This window comes from Camelus dromedarius, chromosome 23 (genome assembly GCF_036321535.1).
Source record: "Camelus dromedarius isolate mCamDro1 chromosome 23, mCamDro1.pat, whole genome shotgun sequence".
Lineage (NCBI taxonomy): Eukaryota > Metazoa > Chordata > Mammalia > Artiodactyla > Camelidae > Camelus > Camelus dromedarius.
Genome location: NC_087458.1, coordinates 24,063,920 through 24,087,403, shown reverse-complemented (window position 1 = coordinate 24,087,403; position 23,484 = coordinate 24,063,920). Strand labels below are relative to the sequence as shown.

Sequence of the window (23,484 nt, the reverse complement as noted above, 5' to 3'; positions counted from 1 at the left end):
GGAAGAACAGACGAGAAAAATCTTTGGGGTGTATTTTAAATAGTAGTCTTAAAAATCATGGTTAATCATAATGTGTAAAGGTATTGCTGATTGCTGGTAAATAGTTTTTAGAGGTACATATATTTATGAGTTTAATATCAAGATGCATATAATTTATTAAAGACAAATCTGGCAAAATATGAAAAACTGTTAAACCCAAGGAGTGGGTATATGGGTTGATTTTACTATTATCTCTACTTTTGTTAGAACTTTTTCATGATAAAATTTCAAAATAAAATTTAACAAAACATAAAAAAAAAAATAGGCACAAACCCATACATGGGTTCAAAGCTTTGGATAGAGCAGCACATTGACAGAAAACTATACAGATTAATCTAAAAGGATAAACACAAAGGACAACTTAAATATGGACACATTTGAAGATACCGCTAATGGTCTAAAAGTGCAAGCTTATCATTGAGCACCATTATTTTTCAGAAAGGGATTTTTCTGGCTGAAAAATACACACTCGCTGAAGAAACTTGAAGGGGCAAGGTTTGGAACACTCAGAAATTTACTGAAGAAAATACAGATCATGCATAATTCCACAACCCAGAAGTAACTCCTGACATTTTGGCATACGACCATCTTTTCCTTCACATGCATATATAAACACACACTCACTCTTGTGTATATACACACAACTGGGAGTACACTATATGCAGTTTTCTGTCCTGCTTTTCACTCATCATTGTATCATGAGCCTTTTCTCATGTTATTAGAAAGCATTTAAAAATGGCTGTGCAATAAATAATCCATTGTTCAGGGCTGCTGACTGACTCTCTGTACTAAACTCATTTTTAGAAAAGCCACAAAAGCAAGGAGATCAACAGAACTGTCAAAATAACATAAAAACTGAGAGAGCCTCCTGAGGCCACAGAAGGTGGTTAAATCCTAATGTAATGGAGAAATGGCAACCCAGAGCAGAAGAGTGTCAGGAGCCATGGGTGGGAAAGAAAGCGGGCAGGTATTTTTCCTTCCCACTGACTGTTGTCAGACTAAAGAGCAGCAGCCACGTAGCACTGGGGAGCCATGTCAGCAGCCACACAGTGCTGGGGAGCCACGTCAGCAGCCACACAGTGCTGGGGAGCCACATCAGCAGCCACGTAGGGCTGGAGAGCCACGTTCAGTGGCATGTGAGCCTGGCTGGGGCAGGTAACAAAAGGGGTGGGGGGCTGGCCAGGAATATCTTTCAGTCTAAGGGAGGGAAGGGCTTTAAATACAAGACTTCCAAAGCACAGGTCATAAATTGAAATACTATTATATTTAATTAACATCAAAAGTAATTTCTGTACAAAGACTACTTGGTTCTAAGTTAACAAGTAAGTGTGCTGTGAAATGATAAGGACGTGCTAAACTTTGCCAATGATTGTGAGATACCACTTTACATTTGTTAGATTAACAAAAATCAGTATGTTGGATAATGTGAAATAGCGGTATGGATATGAGAAAATGATCTTCATGCACTGCCGGTGTCCATCAACAGGGAAACAGGAAGGGATTTGGGGATAAAGAAAATGGAAACAAATGAGGCCTTGGAAAGACTGATTCTAATATGCCATTAAGTGAGGAGTAGGATTTATCCAGCTCTTCCCCACGAGGTCTTAAAGAGGCAGTGAAAACTCATGGTATTGTGAATGAACATTTAATCTTTCCCTTTCATTAGACGTTTAGATTGCTTCCAGATTTTCACTACTGAAAATGCTAAGATCTTAGTAGATGCATCTTTGAATTTCTGATTCTCTAGGGTACTTCCTAGAAGTATTTTCCTAAGACTATCTTAGATACTCACATAAAAAGGTACCCATTAAGGGTATGAACATTAAGGTTTTTAGTACAAAAAGGCTGTAATTCCTTTTTTTTTAAACCTTAACCTCTAAGAGTTTTTATTTTTTTTCAGTGGGGGAGGAAATTAGGTTTATTTATTTATTTATCCTTTTTTAAAAGAATGTATTCATTTCTCTTAATGGAGGTACTGCGACTGAACCCAGGACCTTGTGCACGCTAAGCATGTGTGCTACCGCTGAGCTATACCCTCCCCCAACAAATGCCATTATTCTTAAAAGAAAGACTGAACCGATCAATGATGACACAAGCAGCATATGTCAATGTATTCCTGCCAATAAATTATTATCTTTTTTCTAATCTGTCATTTTTAGCAGGAGAAAATAGTATCTCATTGTTTCAATTGGATTTTTTTTTTTTAATGGAGGTACTGGGGATGGAACACAGGCCCTCATGCATGCTAAGCATGCGCTCTACCACTATGAGTAGCTATCTAAAGTAGGTAACCAGTCAGTTATTAGACTCTGTTTTTTTATTAGATTTCTTTAAAAAGGAGTCCACAAGTCCTCTCCAAGATACTGTCAAAAGGAAGCAAAACGAACGTAACCACTGTGACCACACATACCTGTCCAAATGAAAGGCTGCTACCTCTGCATTGTGTCTGTCATAACCAGCATACGGCTCCCCGTCCACCACGTAGTCCCGGTTGTACCTGCAGAGTTAATTGGAGGCACAGATGCGGACATGAATCACATCAGTTCTGGAGGTCACAGCGCAAGAGGCAGGACAGAAACTCTGCAAGGCTGATTTTGCTCTACAGAGACCTTCTCTGTCAACGCTGAGAACAGTCATGGGTCAGCACAAATGCCTGGGCAGACGCAGTGAAGACGAAGTGGAGAAGGAAACCAGGATTATACAGCTGCCGCTACAGTCATTCTACAACTAGGACACGGACGCTGTCTTTACCTCTCTAAAAGACTTCCACAGTAGCTTAAGTAAAACTTCAAGGTATTTTCCTGGAAGGTGAGGACTACCTTTTCATCTCCAGCACAGTGTTAAGCCTATAGTTGGTGCTCAGTAAATGTCTACTAAAATGTTTATTAGACTGAACTGAAGAAATGAAGGAAAATATATAACTAAAAAGTATGCTTACCAGAATGGCTACAGCGAGGCCTATTAGAGGGGTTTAAATTTCTTGGGGAAAAAATGGTTCTGATAAGCCTCAGTTTTTATTCATGACTAGGCAAAGGTACATTAAAAAGTTATATGAATAACTATTTTCTTTTTGGGTTTATGATGATGTAGCAGAAGGAATACTGGACTAGAGTGAGGACTAGGTATAGCTCTGTCTTTATCTTCTTGGGTGACCTTGAGCAAAACGCTTCTCTTCTCTGGGTCTTAGACTCATTATCTATAATATTAAGGGCTGGGCCAGGAGGAAAGTTCTAAGATGCCTTTCATCTCAAACTTCATTCTGATGATTTTATATCACATGCATGATGTAAACAAAAGAAAATGAAAATTGGCATATTTCTATCTACTAATCATATGAAAAGATACACTTCAAATCTGTTAGGAAGAAGTAGACACTTAATTCACTCATGAACTCTACTGACTCCTGTTCACCCCCACTTCCTGAATCAAAAGGAGACCTCTTAGGCTTTACAAGGGAACCGTAAGACAGAAGTAAGTTGAGAACGACATGAGGAAGAGCCACGCCACTAAGGACACTTGGATCTCCGAGGGGAAGTGGGAAACAGTAGTATAAAAGGGCAGTGACCCTCACCATAAACGACCATGAAATATAAAGTGAAACCATGTCCACAAAACACAGCCTCAAGGCAAAGTGGTGGAACATTTATGGGAGAAGACAGCCAAGCATCACCACCTGGCTGGACACCTGTTTCTTCTCAGCATGGTCAATATACTCAAATGTATTTTTTTGTTTTTAGTGTCAAAGCATCATCTAGGCTGCCTAGGATTACACTGGTTACCTCCAAATTAAAAGCCTCCGTTTTTAAACAGAATCGCAGCAAAAGCTGACACCATTCAAGCACTTCTCTCTCCACTACAGCTGCATGCTGTCCAGCAAGCTGGGGGACAGTCCTTGAATACCTTATTTTTCATGACTCCAGCAGAGTCACAGGAAGACATGAGGTGATGTGCAGTCCGCTCCTGTCACTGAAACGTTAGAGAGCTTTCCAACACATGGGAAAGCTGCTCGGACTGAAATGTAAAACCCTAGAGGAATCCAGGAACTCTGGGGTTGGGCTGGAGAAACAGGAAGAAAGGAAAAGGGAAACGAAGAAGAATCAAAATAAAAGGGTTGCACTGGAGTCCGAAGGTCTGAATCCTTAGCTCATGCTTCGGTTATGTGAAATGTGGGAAGTCCGAACCCTGGATCTCTTCCCCAGCTGTAAAATGAGAAGTTGGACTAGCTCATTTCCCAGGTCCCTTTCAGCACTTTCTAAGATCATTCGCTGACTTTTTAAATTTTAATTGAACTACAGTCCATTTACAATATTGTGTCAATTTCTGGTGTACAGCAGAATGTTTCAGTCACACATGTCATTCACTGACTTCCATCCATTCTCAGGCCCCTGCTGTCTTGTTCCTTTCCCACCATAACTACAGTTTTTGCCTGTGAAAATCAATTTACTTCCAGAAAGGATAACAGCTACATTGAAGGAAAAAAAAATCACTTTCATAACAATGTAAGGCAAAATGTGCAAATAAAAGCATCACTGTATTCCTGTATGTTTCATGTACTATAAAAATCTTCCATCTCTGACAGAAGAACACGGACAATCAGGTTCCAGAGGTGCTAAACCCAAGAGCAGCTATTAAAGAAAGGTGCACGTCTCAATTTAGCAGGAATGACTTAGATCCTCCTCTCAACAGAGTGATCCATCTTAAGTCACTGACAGAGCAGCAAAATTCATACAGTAACTGCCAATAAATCACTCCTATCCTTCTGGTGAAGGACATCAGAGTGTGACCAAGGACATTAATTTGCACTTATACTAGGACTAAACAGTCTTGGAGGCCACTGGGGTCAGAAGAGCAATCTGATGGGTGTTTCCAGACTGAGTCAATTTCTACAGGCACTTACTTTCCTCAGCCCGCGATAGTAGCAGGTGTAATCAGCCCAGGTCAGCGTGTGTGGGGAAGGAGAGGGCTGTCACCTGCTGCGGTGGCCCACAGCTTGCGGGGTGGGGAAGGAGCGTCCCTGGAGCTGGGCATGGACCCGGGCTGTTGGGGTGGAGGAGGAGGGGGCCACACTGTCAGGAATAAAGAGCTGAGTAGGGGAAAAAAAAAACAAAACGAAAGACAGCTAGGTGCAGAGAGGAGGACCAGGCTGTGAGGGGCTTGGCCATCAGGCTGTGGAGGCTGGGTTTTGTCGAGTGAGCAATGGGAATCCCTGGATTTTTTAAAGCTGGGGAGCACCGTGATGATACAAGTATTTGAGGGTAAAACCAAAGTGGTTTTCAGGGTGGTCTGGAAGAAGAAAGTAATGGGAAGCTGCACTGGCAGTAAAAAATGTGAGATGAAGCAACAGTGACTAGGGTTAGTTTATGCATTTATCTGCTGCCGCTTCCCCTGGTTACCAGTCTGGCCTCTCCCTGCCTCCACTGACACCTTGTCTGAACACCCCAGTCCCATCCGCCAAGCGCCTGGACTAATACTAATGCTGCACATGTCAGGAACACCTGCCTGCTGTCCCGGCTCACCCTCAGTTCTCCAGTGTACAAACAGTGGGTGTGGGCAGGGTATGCTCTCATTTAAACACAAAATGCCTGCAACTTATCTCTCTTCACACAAATTTCATCTTTCCTTTTCGTTTGCCTTCTTTCCATCATTGCTCTGCTTATGCTGCCGATCTCTCAAGCTACAAACCATGAGGTCAAGGACCACATTTCAAAACTAAACTAGAAAAATTTTGATGATGGGTAATCCATGTCATCTCACTTACAGGAAGGCAAACAAACTAAAGAGAATCACGCGTGTGTGGCAGAACACCAGCTGCTCACACTCTGACAGATCCAAATGCCAGCTCCATTAGTTACTGCGGGGTGACCCTGTCAAGTTAGTGACTCTCTCTAAGCCTCGGCTTCTTATTCTGGAAATAAGAACTGTAACTGCCTACAGTTGTGATGAAGGTTAAAAGCATTAACAGATACAAAAGTTCTTAGTGTAATGTCTGGCAAATGAAGTGCACTCAGTGGAAATTAGATCCCAAGGCCCATATAACCATACTTTCCCACATTGCCGGCCAAGCAGACTTTTCTATTTTCCAAAAGTCTACTGCATTCTAAAACTTTCCTAATTTCCACATCTCCCATTCACTATCCTTCCCAGTTCCAGGCAAACGTAGATCCCTTACGTAGACAGGATCTATGTAATAAGCTCTCTGGCTGCTTATTGCCTACTGATAATTGGGTCACGAAGGGAGCTAACCCAACTACTCTGGTCACAGTTTAGTTCTGCACACCTTCACTCTGTATTTCTTCTCCCACTCCAGCAAGAGACCCAAAGGTATGTGTTATAATTCTCTCAAAAGCTCCACTGAAGAATGAAAAAAAATGTTTAGTACACAGAAAATTTTACACATTACAAACTTTGAGAAAAATCCACTGGAAACTAACTCCTGGCAAAAGAATATAAATTACCACCATGTTAACCTATTTTAAATACATATACCTACAGAAAACTTAAAAAAAAAATTACACTATAGAATTGCCACATAAAATTATCTCTGCAGATCCTGAGAGAAGTCCAAAGGAATCCACTGTCTGACAACATACGATCTAGTCCTCTCTCTAGTTCAAATCTGGACTCAGGTAAGTAAAACGGCGCAGCTCTCTGCTTAAAACAGATAAAAGAAACAACAAAATATCGTGACATACATATTAGAATGGCCAAAATCCAAAACACCGACAACACCAAATGCTGGTGAGGATGTGGAATAACAAGAGCTCTCACTTGATGCTGAAGGGAATGTAAATTAGTACAGCCATTCTGGAAGACAGTTTGGCAGTTTTTACAAAACTAAACATATTCTTACCATATGATCCAGCAATTGTGCTCCTTGGTATTTACGCAAATAAGCTGAAAACTTACATCTACACAAAAACTTGCACGTGAATGTTTATAGCAGCTTTATTCATAACTGCCAAAACTTGGAAACAACCAAAACGATCTTCAGTGGGTGAATGGACAAACACACTGGGGTGCATCCTTACAATGGAACAGTACTCAGCAATTTTAAACAATGAGCTACTGAGCCACAAAAAGACACGGAGGAAACTTAAATGCATACTGCTAAGTGAGAGAAGCCAATCTGAAAAGGTTGCAAAAGGTATGGTTTCAACTATATGACATTCTGGAAAAGGCAGACTATGGAGACAGTAAAAAGATCAGTGGTTGCCAGGGGTTCAGGGGGAGGGAGGGGAGGAGGAGTAAGTGGAACACAGGGGATGTTTAGGGCAGGGAAGCACAAAGAGTGAACCTTAATGTAAAGTACGGACTTTAGTTAATAAATGAACATTGGCTCATCAACTGTAACAAACGTACTACACTAACGGGAGATGTTAATAACAGGGGAGTCTGCGGGGGGGAGGGGGAGATATATAGGAATTCTCTGTATTTTCTCAATTTTTCTGTAAACCTAAACTGCTCAAAAAAAAAAAAAAGTCTATTAGTTAAAACAAAACCAAAACTCAAGAGAAAGAATCACAGCTTTAGTGCTAAAAAGGGCCCATCCAAAACCCACTCCAGCTCTGGGTAACTCCTGCTCTACAGCCCTGATGTGGTTACCCAGTCTTTAATTGCATACTTTTGGTGACAAGTTGCTTATTTTCTAACCAATTTATTTTGTATCTCTAACATCTGGCATATAGAAGATATGTGATAAACTTAGAAGCCAAGGATAGCTCTAACTGTAAGAAGTGCAGTCTAATTTGGAACTAAAACACACTCCTATAAATTCCCCTACTCAAAGAATCATGGGGCATCAGGAGATAGAAAAGACTTCAGAGCTCTGGTCTCCCCGTCTCGCTTTAGTGAAGAGAATACCAAGAGAGCGAGGTCAGCACTCGTATAAATTCCAGGTTACATGAGTCAACCAACCAGCACAGATAACTTCCAAGATGAAGACTTACCGCTTAGGTTTGAAGACAACTTTCTGTCCTCCTTCAAGTATTAGTAAGGCTTTCAGTTGTGTCCCTTTATAACCCACATCAGCTTTAATGATTTTCTTAGTGGCCATGGCATGCATGATTGCCCCCAGCTCTGGTGTCTCTTCAGGGTACACTTCCCGGGGAACCACCCACTGGGCTGCAATCTCCCAGGGAGACTGCAAGGTGTGGTCCAGCTTGGGCACCAGCTCCACCTGCAAGCCAGCCATCATGCGGTGAAAGGCCCTCTGGTCCTCCCGGTTGGCAGCTGATGTATCTAAGTTGTCAATCAGGAAAACTTTGGTGAAGATAAAGATGACAAGGAGAATTGCTAACAGCACGACTCGCTGCTTTAGCTTCATGTTGACCTCTCTTCCTTCTCTCCTGACCCACTCTCTCTCACTTCTCAAGGAGAGCAGGTGGTGATGGTCAGCAAGGAGGTTCCATGATTATACACACTGGTCCATCTCTTCACCGAAGCGCCTCCCACAATTCCTGCAAGCCCAAGTACAAAGCACAATTCAATCAGAAAGTCTGTCCTTCCACCCTTGAATCTCTTGCAAGCCTCAAATATATCACTCACCCTTGTAGCTTTGCTAATCCTATGCTTGAGACGACCCAATAATTTAAAACGAACCTGTTCAAGGAAGGACCTAATAGGTAAGAACCAGGTAAAATGAAAATTCAAAAGCAAATAGCCCTGTTTTAATAGCATGCACAGCCATCTAGGAGTGGTTTGGTACCAATCGCTAGGAACCAAAACAATGAAATAAAGCACAAAAAAGTAAAACATTAAGATATGCATAACTCCTTACCTTTCATTTTTACCTTCCAAAATTCATGAAAGACTTTTGAATATCCAAAACCACCAGTATTTGGCAACTTTCTAGTTCTTATCTTCTCCAAATATAACCTTATGACACATTACGAGACAGACACTCCTAAAAATGCCGAAGAGGGTACAGAGGAGAGCAATAACCCCCTCGAGCCCAAATACCCAGCAATCCTGGATGTGTCATATCTTCTGCTCATGTATTTAAATACAAAAAACACCCAGATACATATCTCTACTTAATCAGTCTTCCACTAATTATTTTTCAAAATTAAAATCCCTGTAAAAGATGGAGAATCAAATCTGGATAAATTAAGTAAAAGAAAAACATTTCCCTATACCATCTGGCTATTAGCAGAACATGACCAGAAAACCAATGAAACCTGGTACTACAGCAACACTACTAAGTCTGGACCATCCAGCACATGACAAAGACGCCAATGTCACAGACAGAAAGACGTGGGGCTGCCGCCGTGGGGCCCACCGCACTCTGGTCAGTTCTCAAGCTAAAAGATTCCAAATACAAGATTTTTGCAAGGGTGTCAAGAACATACAGTTCAGTCTCATTTGCACGCTGACAGGCTGCCTTCTACTCCAAGGGGCCATTGAGACACATGCACTCGCTTGCTCTGCTACCTGCCTGCAGGCAGCACAGCGCGGGGCTGAGACAAAGATGACAAGAAGATAACAGGGTGCTGCTTCTGCTCTCCAATTCATTTAACAACTCAAACCATTAATCCAAGAAATAAAACCAATACAAAAGATAGGGCGAATGATTCAGGCTGAGACACTCCCACCCAGACTGGAGACTGCTCCCCTGGTAACAGCTGGAAACACATCCAGGAACAGGGTACTAGGGCAACGCTGTGTTCTAAGGGCAACAGCTTGCCGAGCGCCTGCTGACACGCAGTTTATTCTTGGTGATTAACCACTCTTCTCATTCATTTTCATGAAGAAGGGAAAGAGAGGGAGTCAAATTCTAATTCTAATTATCTCCAGCCACCTGTTTCGTTGCATCATCATCTCCCAGGGAGTATATAATACTATTAGCTGAAACACAGGCAATTCAAATGCATCCAAAATGTAATTGTGATGGTATCAAGTCTGCTGCGAAACTCAGTAAAACAGTTCCCTGTGATTACTGATAGCAGCCATGCTAGGACAGCAGATTTCAGAGATTTTTGCTAGTTCCAACACGACCTAAACTGTACAACGTCTTTAATTATCTGTTCCACAGTACACGTCTCTGGCTGCAGTGGTACAAGGTAACATGGAAGTCTCACTGTGTCAGCAACTGTTTTTACTCAGCACCTCCAGCTGCAACTCCCTATAGCCCCGGTACAATTACAGTTCTGGCACAAAGGAGTCAGTTGAACAGCCTTTTACTTCCTAGAAAACCCTCTTCAAGACTCAAGTCGGTTAACCCATGAACTTCCAATGATGCTGCTCTTTTCATTCAGAATGAAGGAACTCCTCCCTCAGGCATATCAAACATACCCTATCTAAACATGTAGCATCAAGGCTGGAGATAGCAGGGTTTTGGGTTTTTTTTTTTAATCACCAATGCAATAGGAAGTTCGAGCAGCTCCAAAATTCAGACAAAACAAACTGAGTTTGTCTTTTAAATTTTGAACTCTTATTACCTTTTGATGGGCCTCAGAGGAACACACTCATCAGTTCAGGGCTGCAAACAATTTATCCGCTTAACTAGGACAGAAATTTCTATCACGTGAACATCACTTCACTATTTACCTCCGCAGATTAGGAGCGAGGGCAGATTTAAAGAAGGGGCTGGACAAGTTTTCGTGTTGGTGTTAGTCACCGCTTCCTGGCTGAACAAGAAAGAACACAACGTGCTACTGTTCTCTACCACCGCCTGTCATGCCCACAGCCAGCGGCTTCACTCAGTGCTCAGCACCTTCTCTTGGGTCCCAGAAAGAAATGCCTTCTGCGCCTCCAGGTCCCCCACTCCAGGCTAGGTAACAAGCAAAACCATTTTTCTAGTCACACACCACTTTTGAGTTCTTTAAATTCCTAAGCAGGCCATTAAAGCCCTACCCTGAATGGCTTTAGCCAGTCTGTGCGGTGGGCATCACCCTTATTCTCTTCACTACGCACTCTTCCCCGCTTGCGCCTAACAGAGCAGGAACACGGTCCCCTCCGCGACATTCCCCACTGGAACTCCCGCAAAATTTCTCTTGCTCTTGAAATGCAAATCAAAACTACGATGAGGTATCACCTCACACCAGTCAGAATGGCCGTCATTCAAAAATCCACAAATGACAAATGCTGGAGAGGCTGTGGAGAAAGGGGAACCCTCCTATACTGCTAGTGGGAATGCAGTTTGGTGCAGCCACTGTGGAAAACAGTGTGGAGATTCCTCAAAAGACTAGGAATAGACTTACCATATGATCCAGGAATCCCACTCCTGGGCTTGTATCCAGAAGGAAATCTACTTCAGGATGACACCTGCACCCCAATGTTCATAGCAGCACTATTTACAATAGCCAAAACATGGAAACAGCCTAAATGTCCATCAACAGGTGACTGGATAAAGAAGGTGTGGTATATTTATACAATGGAATACTACTCAGCCATAAAAACCGACAACATAATGCCATTTGCAGCAACATGGATGCTCCTGGAGAATGTCATTCTAAGTGAAGTAAGCCAGAAAGAGAAAGAAAAATACCATATGAGATCACTCATATGTGGAATCTAAAAAACAAAAACAAAAACAAACAAACAAACAAAAACAAAGCACAAATACAGGACAGAAATAGACTCATAGACAGAGAATACAGACTTGTGGTTGCCAGGGGGGCGGAGGGTGGGAAGGGATAGACTGGGATTTCAGAATTGTAGAATGGATAAACAAGATTATACTGTACAGCACAGGGAAATATACACGAAATGTTATGGTAGCTCACAGAGAAAAAAATGTGACAATGAGTGTGTATATGTCCATGTATGACTGAAAAATTGTGCTGAACACTGGAATTTGACACAACATTGTAAAATGATTATAAATCAATAAAAAATGTTAAAAAAAAAATTTCTCTTGCTCTTACCTCTTCCTACCATCTTCTCCAGTTTAAAGCCTAATCAAGCTTTCAAGGGCCACATGCAAAGCCATTTCCAGTCCCCTCTCACAGGCTACAGCACTCTCTCCCCTTCACACCAGAACTTAACTACATTCTGCCTTGTCCAGTATCTTCTTGTATATAGTTCTTAATTCCTCTCTCAGAATCCTGGCTCCTTAGGGATCTTAGCTATCTTTGCACCTCCTCAGTACCTAGCATAGTAAAGGTAGATGTCTTATTCACTTAAACTGAACAAACTACTACAAATGAGGCTTTACAAGTATCTTAGGACTCTGGTGTTAATCTCCTTCAGTGTTCAGTATCAAAGGAGTGTGTATCAACTCGTACCTTAATGTTGGCTACCATGACTTAGCTATCCTTTTTTTTTTGTCGGCCATCTACTGCTCTACCAAGATTCTACTCACTTTAGTCAGTAGTTTCAGAGAATTATGTCTTTTTCTGAGTAAATATTGACAGTTCAGAAAGAGGCTTCCCTTTAGCCGGAAAGCTGCTGCTTCTTCAGCCCACGGGCAAGCACAAGTATATTTAAGAAATCGACAGTGTAGAGGAATTTCTACAACGGTCTATGAGTATGCAAGACTCATATTCCACAAAAATGTATTAGATGCATGATATGGAACAATTCCATTCTCTAAGGCTGATACACACCTTCTGCTCTTCACAACGATTCTCTTTTCTCCTGTGTGCTTGAGAGGGTAGGAGACCCAAGCCAGTGTTTTCATGCTGTATTACGTTCTTTTCTGAGAAAGCAGCATACTACAAATGCTGCAAACTGGGCTTCTAAGAGGATCCTTCATTTCAGATACCAAGGAAATGAAAGCAAGACCACTGGGTATATCCCAGATTATCCATGAAAACTTCTCTTGCATTCCCAGGAGTCTCCCTGTGCTATTCCACGCCCTCACCTCCTCTGATAAACGCCTCCAACAGTGTAACACCGTCCAGTTATATTATGGCCATTTATTTTAATGTTTCTGTTATGTGGAACAGAGCAGAGAACAAAGGACAAACAGACTCAAGGTAGTAACAACTAAAAAACTGTTAAATGTAAGAAAGACAGGGCAAATGGCAGTCTTCGCGCTAAAAGCTGGTATAAATTCTCTGCCTGGAGTTCCGGAAGGTAGAACTTCATCAGTTTTCATGCTGGACCCTCGTTTCACTCTCGGCTCCATCAGCTAAATGAGGCTTGCTGTGTAAGCTCATTTACTTTCATTCTTCACACACATCATCCTACACGTCTGATAAGTGCTTTATGAGGATAAACTTATGACTATAAATTGTTTTGGGAGAAGAGGTGTAGGTTCCACAGAAAAAAAGTGAGTCTGAAGGAACACATACAGGAAAACACATCAGCGCAGAGGTCTGAGAGTCATCGTGTGATAAAACTCCATGTACGAGGCTGCTGAGGAACATGGGAACCCCTGGCCCCAGCACTGACTACCTCACCAGGGGCTCCCACAAGCCGCCAGCGAGGTTCCAAGCCTCGTTAGTAGCAATGCCCCCTTAAATCTCCCTCTGATCAAGTGACAAGTTCACACTACTTCGCCTAAGGTCACGGAAAAGAAATCCCAACCTTTGCTCACAGCAACTAAAAGTGAAGGCTTCAGTAAAGCCCTTTTTGTGTTTCCCAATCAAGTTGTTACCACATAAAGGGAATGGAGCATGCCTTGTATCAGGTACCAGAAGGAAAACATCCAGTATGAACATTTCACACAGAGGGCTATTAGCAAAGGAGATGGTCGAGGGGTAGGATTTATTATATATTCTGGTATATTCTCATATTTATTCACACGATCTCTTTGCCCACCATCCTTACAAGGATACTTTTACAAACTTCTTCTTTGGTAATCGTTGGTTTCAAAAAAACTCTAAAGGTTTAGTGAGTATAACAGGTAAGACCTGAATTTAATTAAGAGGTTTTGGTTGACTGTCTACAAAGACAGACAACAACAATTCCTCCCATAGAGAGATGGAATCTATTTTTCCTTCCCCTGAATCTGGGCTGGTTTTGTAACATGCTTTGATCCACAGAATGCTGTAGAAGTGGCTGTGTGCTGGCACCTTAAGAGACCTAGCAGCTTCTTCCATTTGGCACCAAGCTACTACATAAAGTGGTCCAGGCTAGACGACTGAGTAACAGAGACCTGGCTGCCCCAGCTGAGTGTCAGACACAGAAGTGAAGCCATTAAGGGCATTCCAGTTCCATCTGAGGTCCCCACTAAATACAGCCACCCATGTGACCACAGCCAATATAATGTGTGCAGAAGAACCAATCAGCTGGGCCCAGCAATCTACATAACTATAAGAAATAACAAATCATTTAGTCTTAAACCACTAGATTTGGGCATAATCTGTAAAACCCAACACTCTCATGTCTGTTCTGTCCATATCAACCATTTAGGGGACATTAAATTAACCATTAAGTAAAGATTGGATTAATAAATAACTAGGATCTTTTATAGGTAACACAAGAAATAGAATCTCAAACAGATCATTTACTAAAATCCATTCACACACCTTAAAGCAATCACAGCTAACTTCACACACAAAGTCACACAACTACACATGCCCAGTTTATGAAGCCTAACCTTTACATTTCAGCCAAAGCATAAATAACAGCAGAAATTACAACCCTTGAATAAAAAAAAATTTTTAAGCACACACACTTTTGCCCTGGGGTAAATCTGATATACTGCCCTTTTGTTTAATTGGTAGTGACATTAGAGCACTGTGCTACGTTATTATTAGCTGCCCCTAGAAATAAATGCAGTCTCTCCTGATGGTTAGTGACAATTATTTAAATAAAATAAAGAGCATTCCGAAATCTTTCCACTTAGCATTGTATGTTTCTAGCCAGGAAGTCCAAACATCCAATACCAAATGGTATCTGAATAAATCCCTTTTGTCCCCAGAAAACCAGCCCACGCCTACACTCCCACCACTGCCCACCAGAAGAGCATAATTATTCTTTTTCACCTTTAATTGGGAGTGAGTCTTCAACTAAAACAAAAACTAACACCAAATAATATCACTAATCAGTATCTGTTATACAGTTTTCCTTTCCCTGCTAATTCTCGACTTAAGAAATAGTTTCTAAATACAAACTCTTCTGTAGCAGAGGGGTTAAGAATGTGTACTCTGGATTCAGAAATGCCTGGGCCTGAATGCCTACAAACCTCTCTGGGCCTCAGTTTTCTCATGAAAAATGAAATAAGAACACTATTACCTAACACACAGAACTATCAAAAATGAATAGCATTACCACGTGTATTGTGCTAAAATTGGTGCTTGGACAACCCCTAGTAACTGCTTGTTGGTTACTATTACCATATCTAAACCCAAAGACGGCTTCCTGAGGAGAAAGACTGGCAAGCAAAATAACCCTCTGGTTACGCTGTCTTCTGGATTACAGAGCCAGGGGCTGAACACACATGTTGCACTACCAAGAGTTTAAGCAGTCTTATATCCCTTTCCTAAATGTGAGGAGCAGCTAGGACTGTAAGCAAGCAGGTGTCTTCAGAGTGGGTGCCCTGGGAAGCAGAACACTGGGAGGCTATGTCACTCATCTGACCAAGCTGTCTTCCTTGTCTTCAAAGTTCAGTTCTACCACATGCAACATAAGCGAAACAGATGGGAAGCATGAACTTCTTCTGTTTCACGAAAAAGGCTGAAATAGAATGCCCTTCACGATACTCTCCAGTTTGGAAAACTAGATCTGTGTTTTAAAGATGACAGCATTGCATGTCCTAAAGCTCTTAAGATAAATGCCTCAGAGTCACTTTAAGTTACAGGTATAGAAAACTGAATTCTCATGTACTCCAAATTGGTTTAAGTATTCCTCACCGTTTTCACCTCCACTTAAACATTTATTCACATATGTAAACTTTGAATTACATGAAATCCTCTAACAGTTCCCTGTGAAGGAAGCCATCTAAAATGATCACTAGGCATTAATGAAGCTTTAAGGAAGCATTTCTTCCTGGTTGTGAGAGTAAAAATGAATCAGGCAATAAAAGTATTCCCTCTTTGAAAAAAATTTAATTCCTGCAACCTGTTCCATTTAAGCCCTGATTCAGGGCAACCTTCTAATGCTCTTCCTTGAAAAAGGAAAAGAAACAAGTCTTTAGCTTACTCTGTTATTGAGATTTGTTCTAAAAAACCAGCACAGGCGGTGTTCACTGATCTAGAAACTGTGGAAATGCCCAAGAACTCGGATTCTGTTTCAAATGGGCCAGGAATAATGAACCTTCCTAAGTTCCAGGTATTTCACTGCTCAGTTATCAGTATATAACCACATTTAAGGCTATATTATAGAAAGTAACTACTATATAGTGTAGAAATATGGAATTTCAAGTAATATAGTATTTCCTTCAGATTTTCATGTTTTCCATCTTTACTGTTCAGTTCACTACAGTTCTTAAAGAGGTGTGTAAGCTTTGTTCAACAGTAACACCTCACACTTTAAGCCTCATGTTCTAGGGTATGTACAGCTAACAGGCCACAGTCACTTTAAAAATAGAAGAACCCCACGCAGGTCTGTGCTGAATGATGGCTGAGTGGCTCCAGGTGTGATCCGTTTAGTATAACATGAATATAAATACACGCACATGTATTTTTTGGCATGCCTGTCTCCTCTACTATATTGTGAGTTCCTTATGGACAAAGGTATGTTTACTCTTTTTGGGGAGGCAGTAACTAGGTTTATTTCTTTATCTTTAGAGGAGGTACTGGGGATTGAACCCAGGACCTCATGCATGCTAAGCATGCGCTCTACCACTTGAGCTATACCCTCCCCGCTGTTTAATTCTTTCTACTTCCAAGTAAGTTAGCACAGTGCAGGGCACATGAGAGGTCCCTCGATAAATGCTTGTTGAATAGAAGGAGTGAAGAGCAAGAGAGAGACCTTTATAGTTCTAAGAATGTATTCAGCTCTTTGGTTTGATGATGGCCTCTGTTTTTGTTTTTTTTTCCTTACAGACATAGGGAAACTAAGTTCTGTAATCAGTTCAGATATACAGTACAGTAAAGATGCTGAAATATCAAATATGCATACCAATTTATACACTCAATTTTAAATTGCTGCCTTCTGTATACCCTGCTTCCACCTTTCAGGGCAACTGTTATTGCCAAGCTGGTGCCTGGCATTGGTTGGGAATGGGAATAAAGATGATCTGAAAATGCTAACAGGAAGACTGGAGATGGTCCAGGACACTGCCCAAGAATGATACAAGACAGGGTTGAAACCAGATCTTCAAGTATTATTGGCAATGCTTTCTGAAATGAGAACCAACACTGGTATTTCCACATCATTTTCTTTCTTTTTTTTCCTATAGAAAGAACTACAGGAATATAAACGCACTTATACAGAATTCAACTTCACCAGCCAAAGCAAGGATAAGAAACAAGCAATGAACAAAAAAGGTCTTTGGGCAGCCAAAATAATGGTCACAAAGTTCATCCACGAATAAAGACGAGCCAGGCAAACCCTCACTAAGCCTACTTAGCTCTTTTGCATTCAATTTCATGACGCAGAGTTATCTGGGTTGTTACTACACAGAAGATCAGAAGCTGCAAAAATTTAAAAGAGGGCAGAAGGGACACTAACAACAGCAAAAGTACAGCTTTTCCACCTCTGGAAAGAGAGACGCTGACTACTGAGAGCAAATTCAAGAATTCAAAGCAGAGGGGGCAAACAACCTATATTACGTCAATCACCGCAAAGCCCTGCAGGATTAGTCTATAACCATAACCTGGAGTCAATAAAGGTTAAACTATATTGTTTTAAGAAGCAAACCAAACATATAATACATTGTAAAAAATTTTTCACAAATATATAGCTAAAATAACAATTTTTGCACATAATATCTTATTCCCACACTGCTATATACAGAAAGCAGAAAGTCAGCATTTTAGAGCATGGAATGATCAACTTCACTGCCTCACCTGGTTTTGTTACACATTCATAATTTCGTATTCCCTGATCTTTTATAATATACCCAAATTAACACTTTCCCCGCCACAGGGTGGTTACCTTGCCAGAAAGTACAAACTCCCAGACACACACCAAAGCTCAGTATCTCTTTTCTGCGTCAGCCTTCATTTCTTATCTTGTCCTGGGATGACAGGTGCACCCTCCATAGACTCACCAGGTCGAGAGCTGGGCCCTCCCTTTTCTGCTTGTGGATAAGAAAGGCAAAATCACAAGTGGCGGCTCTGAGTTATACTCTCTCCTAGATGGCTCTAGCAGTGATGTTGACATTATAAGTTGGTCAAAAGCTAGTTTTAGTTGCAAAGTAAGGTCTTCTGTACCCCCAGGTCTGTGCTAGTGAATTCATTAGTCCTTGAGGGTTACAGAGGCAGCTCAAAGAAGGAAAGGAGGGAGAGACATACAGGTGTGGAATGAGGAGCTGCTGGAGAAGCACTTCAGGGAGGGGTAACTCCCCTCTCCTACCAAAAATAAAGGACAAGAAGGTGCACACTCAGGGTCAGTGATACTGGTGTGGCCGTTACCAAGAGCTCCAGTTCCTCTATTAGTGAAAAAATTGTGACTACCAATCCAACTGCTCAGTTAGCCTAACCAGAGAAGGCTGCGGGAGCAAGCCTGTGAAGCTGCACCTGATTGGAGGACCGCAGGCTGCAGGTGGCTAGAACACCACACAATCTCACTCAGATCTCAAGGCAGCTCCAGCAAGTAAAACCCCTTACAGATACCCATCTCAACAGCCTATTTTCTGCAGGACTCTGAAACACACTTTCTTGGCTTTTTTTTCTTTTAAAGAGGAGCTAAACAGTTTATTATCTGCACTAGAGTATTTCCCCCTCCCTCAGACTGCTTTCCATTCATTCATTCAACCACCAAATATTTCCTACAAACCTACTATGCACTATGCACCATTAGGTGCAAAAAGAAGAGCCAATCAATCATCATCACTTATGACAACACACTGTAGTGCCTCACAGTAACTATGTTTCCCTCCCCAAAACCACCTGGCACTCAGTCCCAGAGTGGCCTGACATCAGCTCCATTAGACAATCTCCTTTTTACCGTTTGCAACTGTGGCCACAGAATACAAAAAGCAGACTCCCGCTTCTACTACGCCATTACAGCAATCACCAAGAGACAACCACTGTGGTTGCTATTTTAAAAAGTTATCAATTTAAGAGCTGAAATATCTGGCTTCAGGGTTTACACTATTGAAATGATGGTCACACAAAGTGTAGGAAGCTGAAGTCTGCCCTGCAAGTAAAAGAAACAAACAAAATTTCGTTTAGAAATTAAAAATTCAGAAAAGATAAAAAGCAGAAGCTTTAATGTTATGTGAAAGGGCTGAAGTCTACAAATGGAAGAGAATGGACTAAAAGTCAAGGAATTATCAACGCAACATAAAATAATTCTAAGACATAAAGAGTTAGATGATAAAAACTGCGGTTTGTTCCCAAATTCAAAGTAACCAGGGTACGTGGTTTCCAATTTTCATTCTTTAATCAAATCGTAGTTCCAGAGAAACAAACAGAACAAGTCAATGTCACATTTTTACCAGTCACACTGCAGAGAAGCTTTAAGTTCCAAGATTTCCTGATCATCTTTTACCTCCACTCATTTCTACCACTGCACTATTATTAGTGGGGCTCTGAATCTAAATTGATTTCTTGTGCCTTTTTAAAAAAAATTGTGTTATTTTTATTATTTTTTGGCAGGGGGGGAGGTGATTACATTTTATTATTTATTTATTTTTTTAGAGGAGGTACTGGGGATTTTGACAAACACTTCCAAAGGTGGAAGGCCCTCTTGTTGACTGATTCTACTGTATGGTTCTAGGGACCAAAGTACAACATCTTCACAAACTTGAGGTTATTAATTTAACACAAAACATTAATTTAAATCTACCTTAGAGTGGCTCTAAGTCTAGGCAAATAATTTAGCATCTTTAACATGTGTATCTCAGTTTCTCAAAGACATGTCTTGACGATAACAATGCATGTGTTAGTGCTCTAAGGCTTAGCTCAAAGGTCCTGCATAAATTCAAGGAATGTAATCGTAAGCACAGTGAGGTCTCTAACCCAATTTAAAATAATAAACCCCAGTGAAATTTATGCATTCATTTATAACACAAGGAGGCCAGGAATAGTTGGTAAACAGCAATCTTAACTACCACATTACATAGTTATAAAGTTCTACAATTTAAAAGCTAAACGATGCCAAATTCCTATTCCTTCTTTTCAAGGTGAGAAATGAAACCTCCAGAGGGAAACTGGCTGGGTGGGGATGATAACTGATACTCGGCCCTAGGCTCCAGTCGCTGTATTAAGCATCTCTCATTTTCCCCAATTATGAACTCCTCACCCAAATGATGATACGGCTATTTAAAGGGCTAATAATTCCATAATGACCAATCATACCCTGTCCCCCTTCACTTTCCCTTCAACATCCTTCTCCCCCTTCTCATCCTACCCAGAGACTTGCAGGTAACAGAAGCCTGATTAGAATGAAACTCCTTAATCAGATCCTACAATCAAGGACGCTGCTTGACAACTGCTCACGCTTATCATTAATGGCAACGTTTCGGTGCTTTTAATCGCCCGGCCATCGCACCCGGAAATGAAATCTCAAGCGCAACCCACTTTGGAAGACCGTATCATTTCCTTAAGTTGTGCCCGACTGCGAGCAGGGTGTACGACCCCGAGGAGACCGCGGACCCCTACGCACGGTTACCCAGCCTGGGGCCTGGAGGTCACTCGCGCTTCCCGGCCACGAGGTGGGCCCGCGGGCGCGCAACCCCCCTCGGGACGCCGCACCGGGCGCCTGGCGGGACACGAGGGCGCCCTGGGGCTAGTCGTCTCTGGGGACCGCGTCCAGGCGCGAGGCTGGGTCACTAGATGGACCCCAGGAGGCCCCAGTTAAGGCCCGCGCCTGAGGAGGGCCGAGGAGGCGGCGGCCTCAGCCGCGTCCCTTCAGCCGCGACTGCCCGCAGAAGCCCGCTCGCGGCCAGCGAGGAGGGGCGCGCGGCCCCGGCGGGTCTCCGCAGCAGCTGCGGCTCGGGGACCGCTCGGGGCACCGGCGCCCGGCCCCTCAGGGAGGCGCCCCGCCCCCAGGCGGCCCCCGCCCCGCGCGCGCCACGCACCGCGCCCCGCCCGCGGGCCGGCCCGCACTTTCCCGCCCGCCGCGCCGGGGGCGGGGGTCGCGCGCCCTCTCCCTCCCCCACGCCGCTCACCTGCCGGGCCCTAGGCTCGCTCCATGGCCGCCCGCGCGGTGCGGCGCGGCCCCGGCCGCCCCCGCCGCCTCCGGGGAGGGGCAGCCCCACGCCGCGCTCACCGCTCCCAACCGCCGCCACTGCGGCTCCCGCCCACCCCCGGCCCGGCCATTCCCTGGCCACCTCTCCCCGCGCTGAGCCAGCGGTCCCACACCCACTCCCCGCCTCCGCGGCTCGCGACTGTTGGTACCGTCCTAGCGTAACGCCTTCCCCGCGACCAATCCAGGGGCTTCTTCCGCGAGGCCCCACCCCGCCCCCCCGGTGGGCGGGCCTACGGGACCTGCTCCGGACCGCCCCCCTTAACCCTGTGCGTCCCGGGCCGGTCCCGCTTAACTCCCTCGACGCCGGCTCACGTCTCTCTCCTGCAACTCCCTGCCGCCCGGCCCCACCCCGGTTACATAAACTGATCTCGCACTTCTCTCTTGTCTTCACCTCTTTCTTTTCTTTCTTTCTTTCTTTTCTTTCTTTCTTTCTTTCTTTCTTTCTTTCTTTCTTTCTTTCTTTCTCTCTTTCTCTCTTTCTCTCTTTCTCTCTTTCTCTCTTTCTCTCTTTCTCTCTTTCTCTCTTTCTCTCTTTCTCTCTTCTTTCTTTTCTTTATTCCCTGTAAGCAGTTAGGCAGCGGGACTAGAAGTTGATGTCCCTTAGGTCACGTTCTTTTTGTGAGATGCAATTTCCTTCCCCCTTTTGCTCTTTTAACTTGCCTCGACTTCTGCTTCTGCCCATATAAATGTATCCCCTTTGCCCCAAAGAGGCCAAATTGCTCTTCAGACCAGAGCAAAGCTCCCTGCTACATTTAGTAACATTTAACAAAATTGTGACTAATTTACTGAAATGTTGTTTGTTTAACGTCTCTTGCAATGAACTGCAAGCCTTATGAGGGCATGGCTGGGATGTCTGGGATCTCACTATGAATAATTTGAGTGAAAGATTCTCCCTCTCCTTAAGTTGTCTCCTTTCCACTGACTCCATGCAGAGCATTTGCTGTATAATGTATCTGTTCATTTATTTATATTCGTTTATTCATCATGTACTAAGCTTGGACTTAGTCCTTGGACTTAGTACCTGTCCCTGAAGTATTATAATGCACACTGATCCATACGATAAAATACGTGATGGACAGAGATCGAACTGACACTTTTTTCAAGCTCCTTAGTTCATTTAAGCAGCACAGTGTATTGGAAAGAACTCCTTACGAACTGTGTGATACTGGGTTTGCCACTTAATCACTCAGAATACGTTTCCTTACCTGGAAAATGGGAGTTAACCATCGTACCTACCTCACAGGGTTGTTGTGAGGACTAATTTAGGAAACATGTGGGGAAAGTACTTGCAAATTATTGTAGAAGGTTAGTTATTCATGTGTACGTTCTTTGTGCACTTACTATCAGGAGATCCTAGAGAAATAATTGGGCTTGATACCCGCCCTAGACAATCTAGTTAGGAATACAGCCCCTATGCAGAAAACATTTAATCATTGTAAGAAGGAGTACACGGGTCTAAAGCAGGAATTGTATCAGCCTTTTTTTACTGGATGTAGCTGGAAAGGTTTGGGGGTCATTTTCTGATCATGAAACACATAATTCTTGGCAAAATGAGCTGGATGGTAATGAGGGTCTACCTTATTTCTCTACACAGGAACATTGGTCTGCCTGCAGTCAGCTAATCCTCCTGAACCTTGTTCATTACATCAGGAGATCATAAAGCAAAAGGGCCAATCAACATTTCCTCTAGGATACTTTACCCCCAAAAGACTCACCTTTCTTATCTGTAACTCTGATAAAGATAGTAAGGGTGGACTGTCCAACTGCCACTGCTCAGGAGGCTAGTCAGTGCATCCTGCAGCCTCACTCTTCTGTTTTTAGGGACATTCAGCGAGGAAGGGCTCATGGCCTCTCCAGGTAACCCACTCCAGTGCTTAATTTCACATCCATTGAATCCTTTCATCCGGCCCACGTGCTGCAGGACAGACACGCTTTCTTCTCTTCTGTCCTCAGAGAATGAGAGTCATGGGTTCAGGACCTCTGTGTCAAAGGCTTTCAGATAGCAAAATTGTTCTGTTGCCCAGTTTTCTCTCCACTAGGCCACACTCTCGAGGCTCTTTGTGCATGTAAGTACAGCCCCAGCACAGTACCTGACACTCCAAGATGCGAGTTTCTGCCCCTTCCTCCTGTAATGGGCCTTATTTCCCAACCACTCAACAGCCAATATATTCTAGGCATTGTGAGGGATGCAGTCATTTCAGAAGGGGACTCTGCCTTCAAAGAATTTACACAGCAAGCACACAGGAAACAGCTGCA

General features: G+C 42.9%; 1 protein-coding gene across 3 annotated transcripts in view; it reads right to left on the bottom strand.

Moving 5' to 3' along the window:
* FAM20B (FAM20B glycosaminoglycan xylosylkinase) overlaps window positions 1-21,253 on the bottom strand; it is a 41,292-nt gene extending 20,039 nt beyond the window's left edge. The window contains exons 1-3 of one of the 3 annotated variants that reach the window (XM_031435692.2): window positions 21,149-21,253; window positions 7,986-8,495; window positions 2,450-2,536 (exon numbers count right to left, since the gene is read on the bottom strand). In XM_031435692.2, the coding sequence (XP_031291552.1) occupies window positions 2,450-2,536; window positions 7,986-8,362 (464 nt within the window). In that variant the 5' untranslated portion in view covers window positions 8,363-8,495; window positions 21,149-21,253. Of the gene's footprint in view, window positions 1-2,449; window positions 2,537-7,985; window positions 8,496-17,967; window positions 19,151-20,558; window positions 20,630-21,148 lie in introns of those variants that run through there. The other 2 variants (XM_064478040.1, XM_064478039.1) reach the window with 2 other exon arrangements.
* Window positions 21,254-23,484: the final 2,231 nt, after the last annotated feature.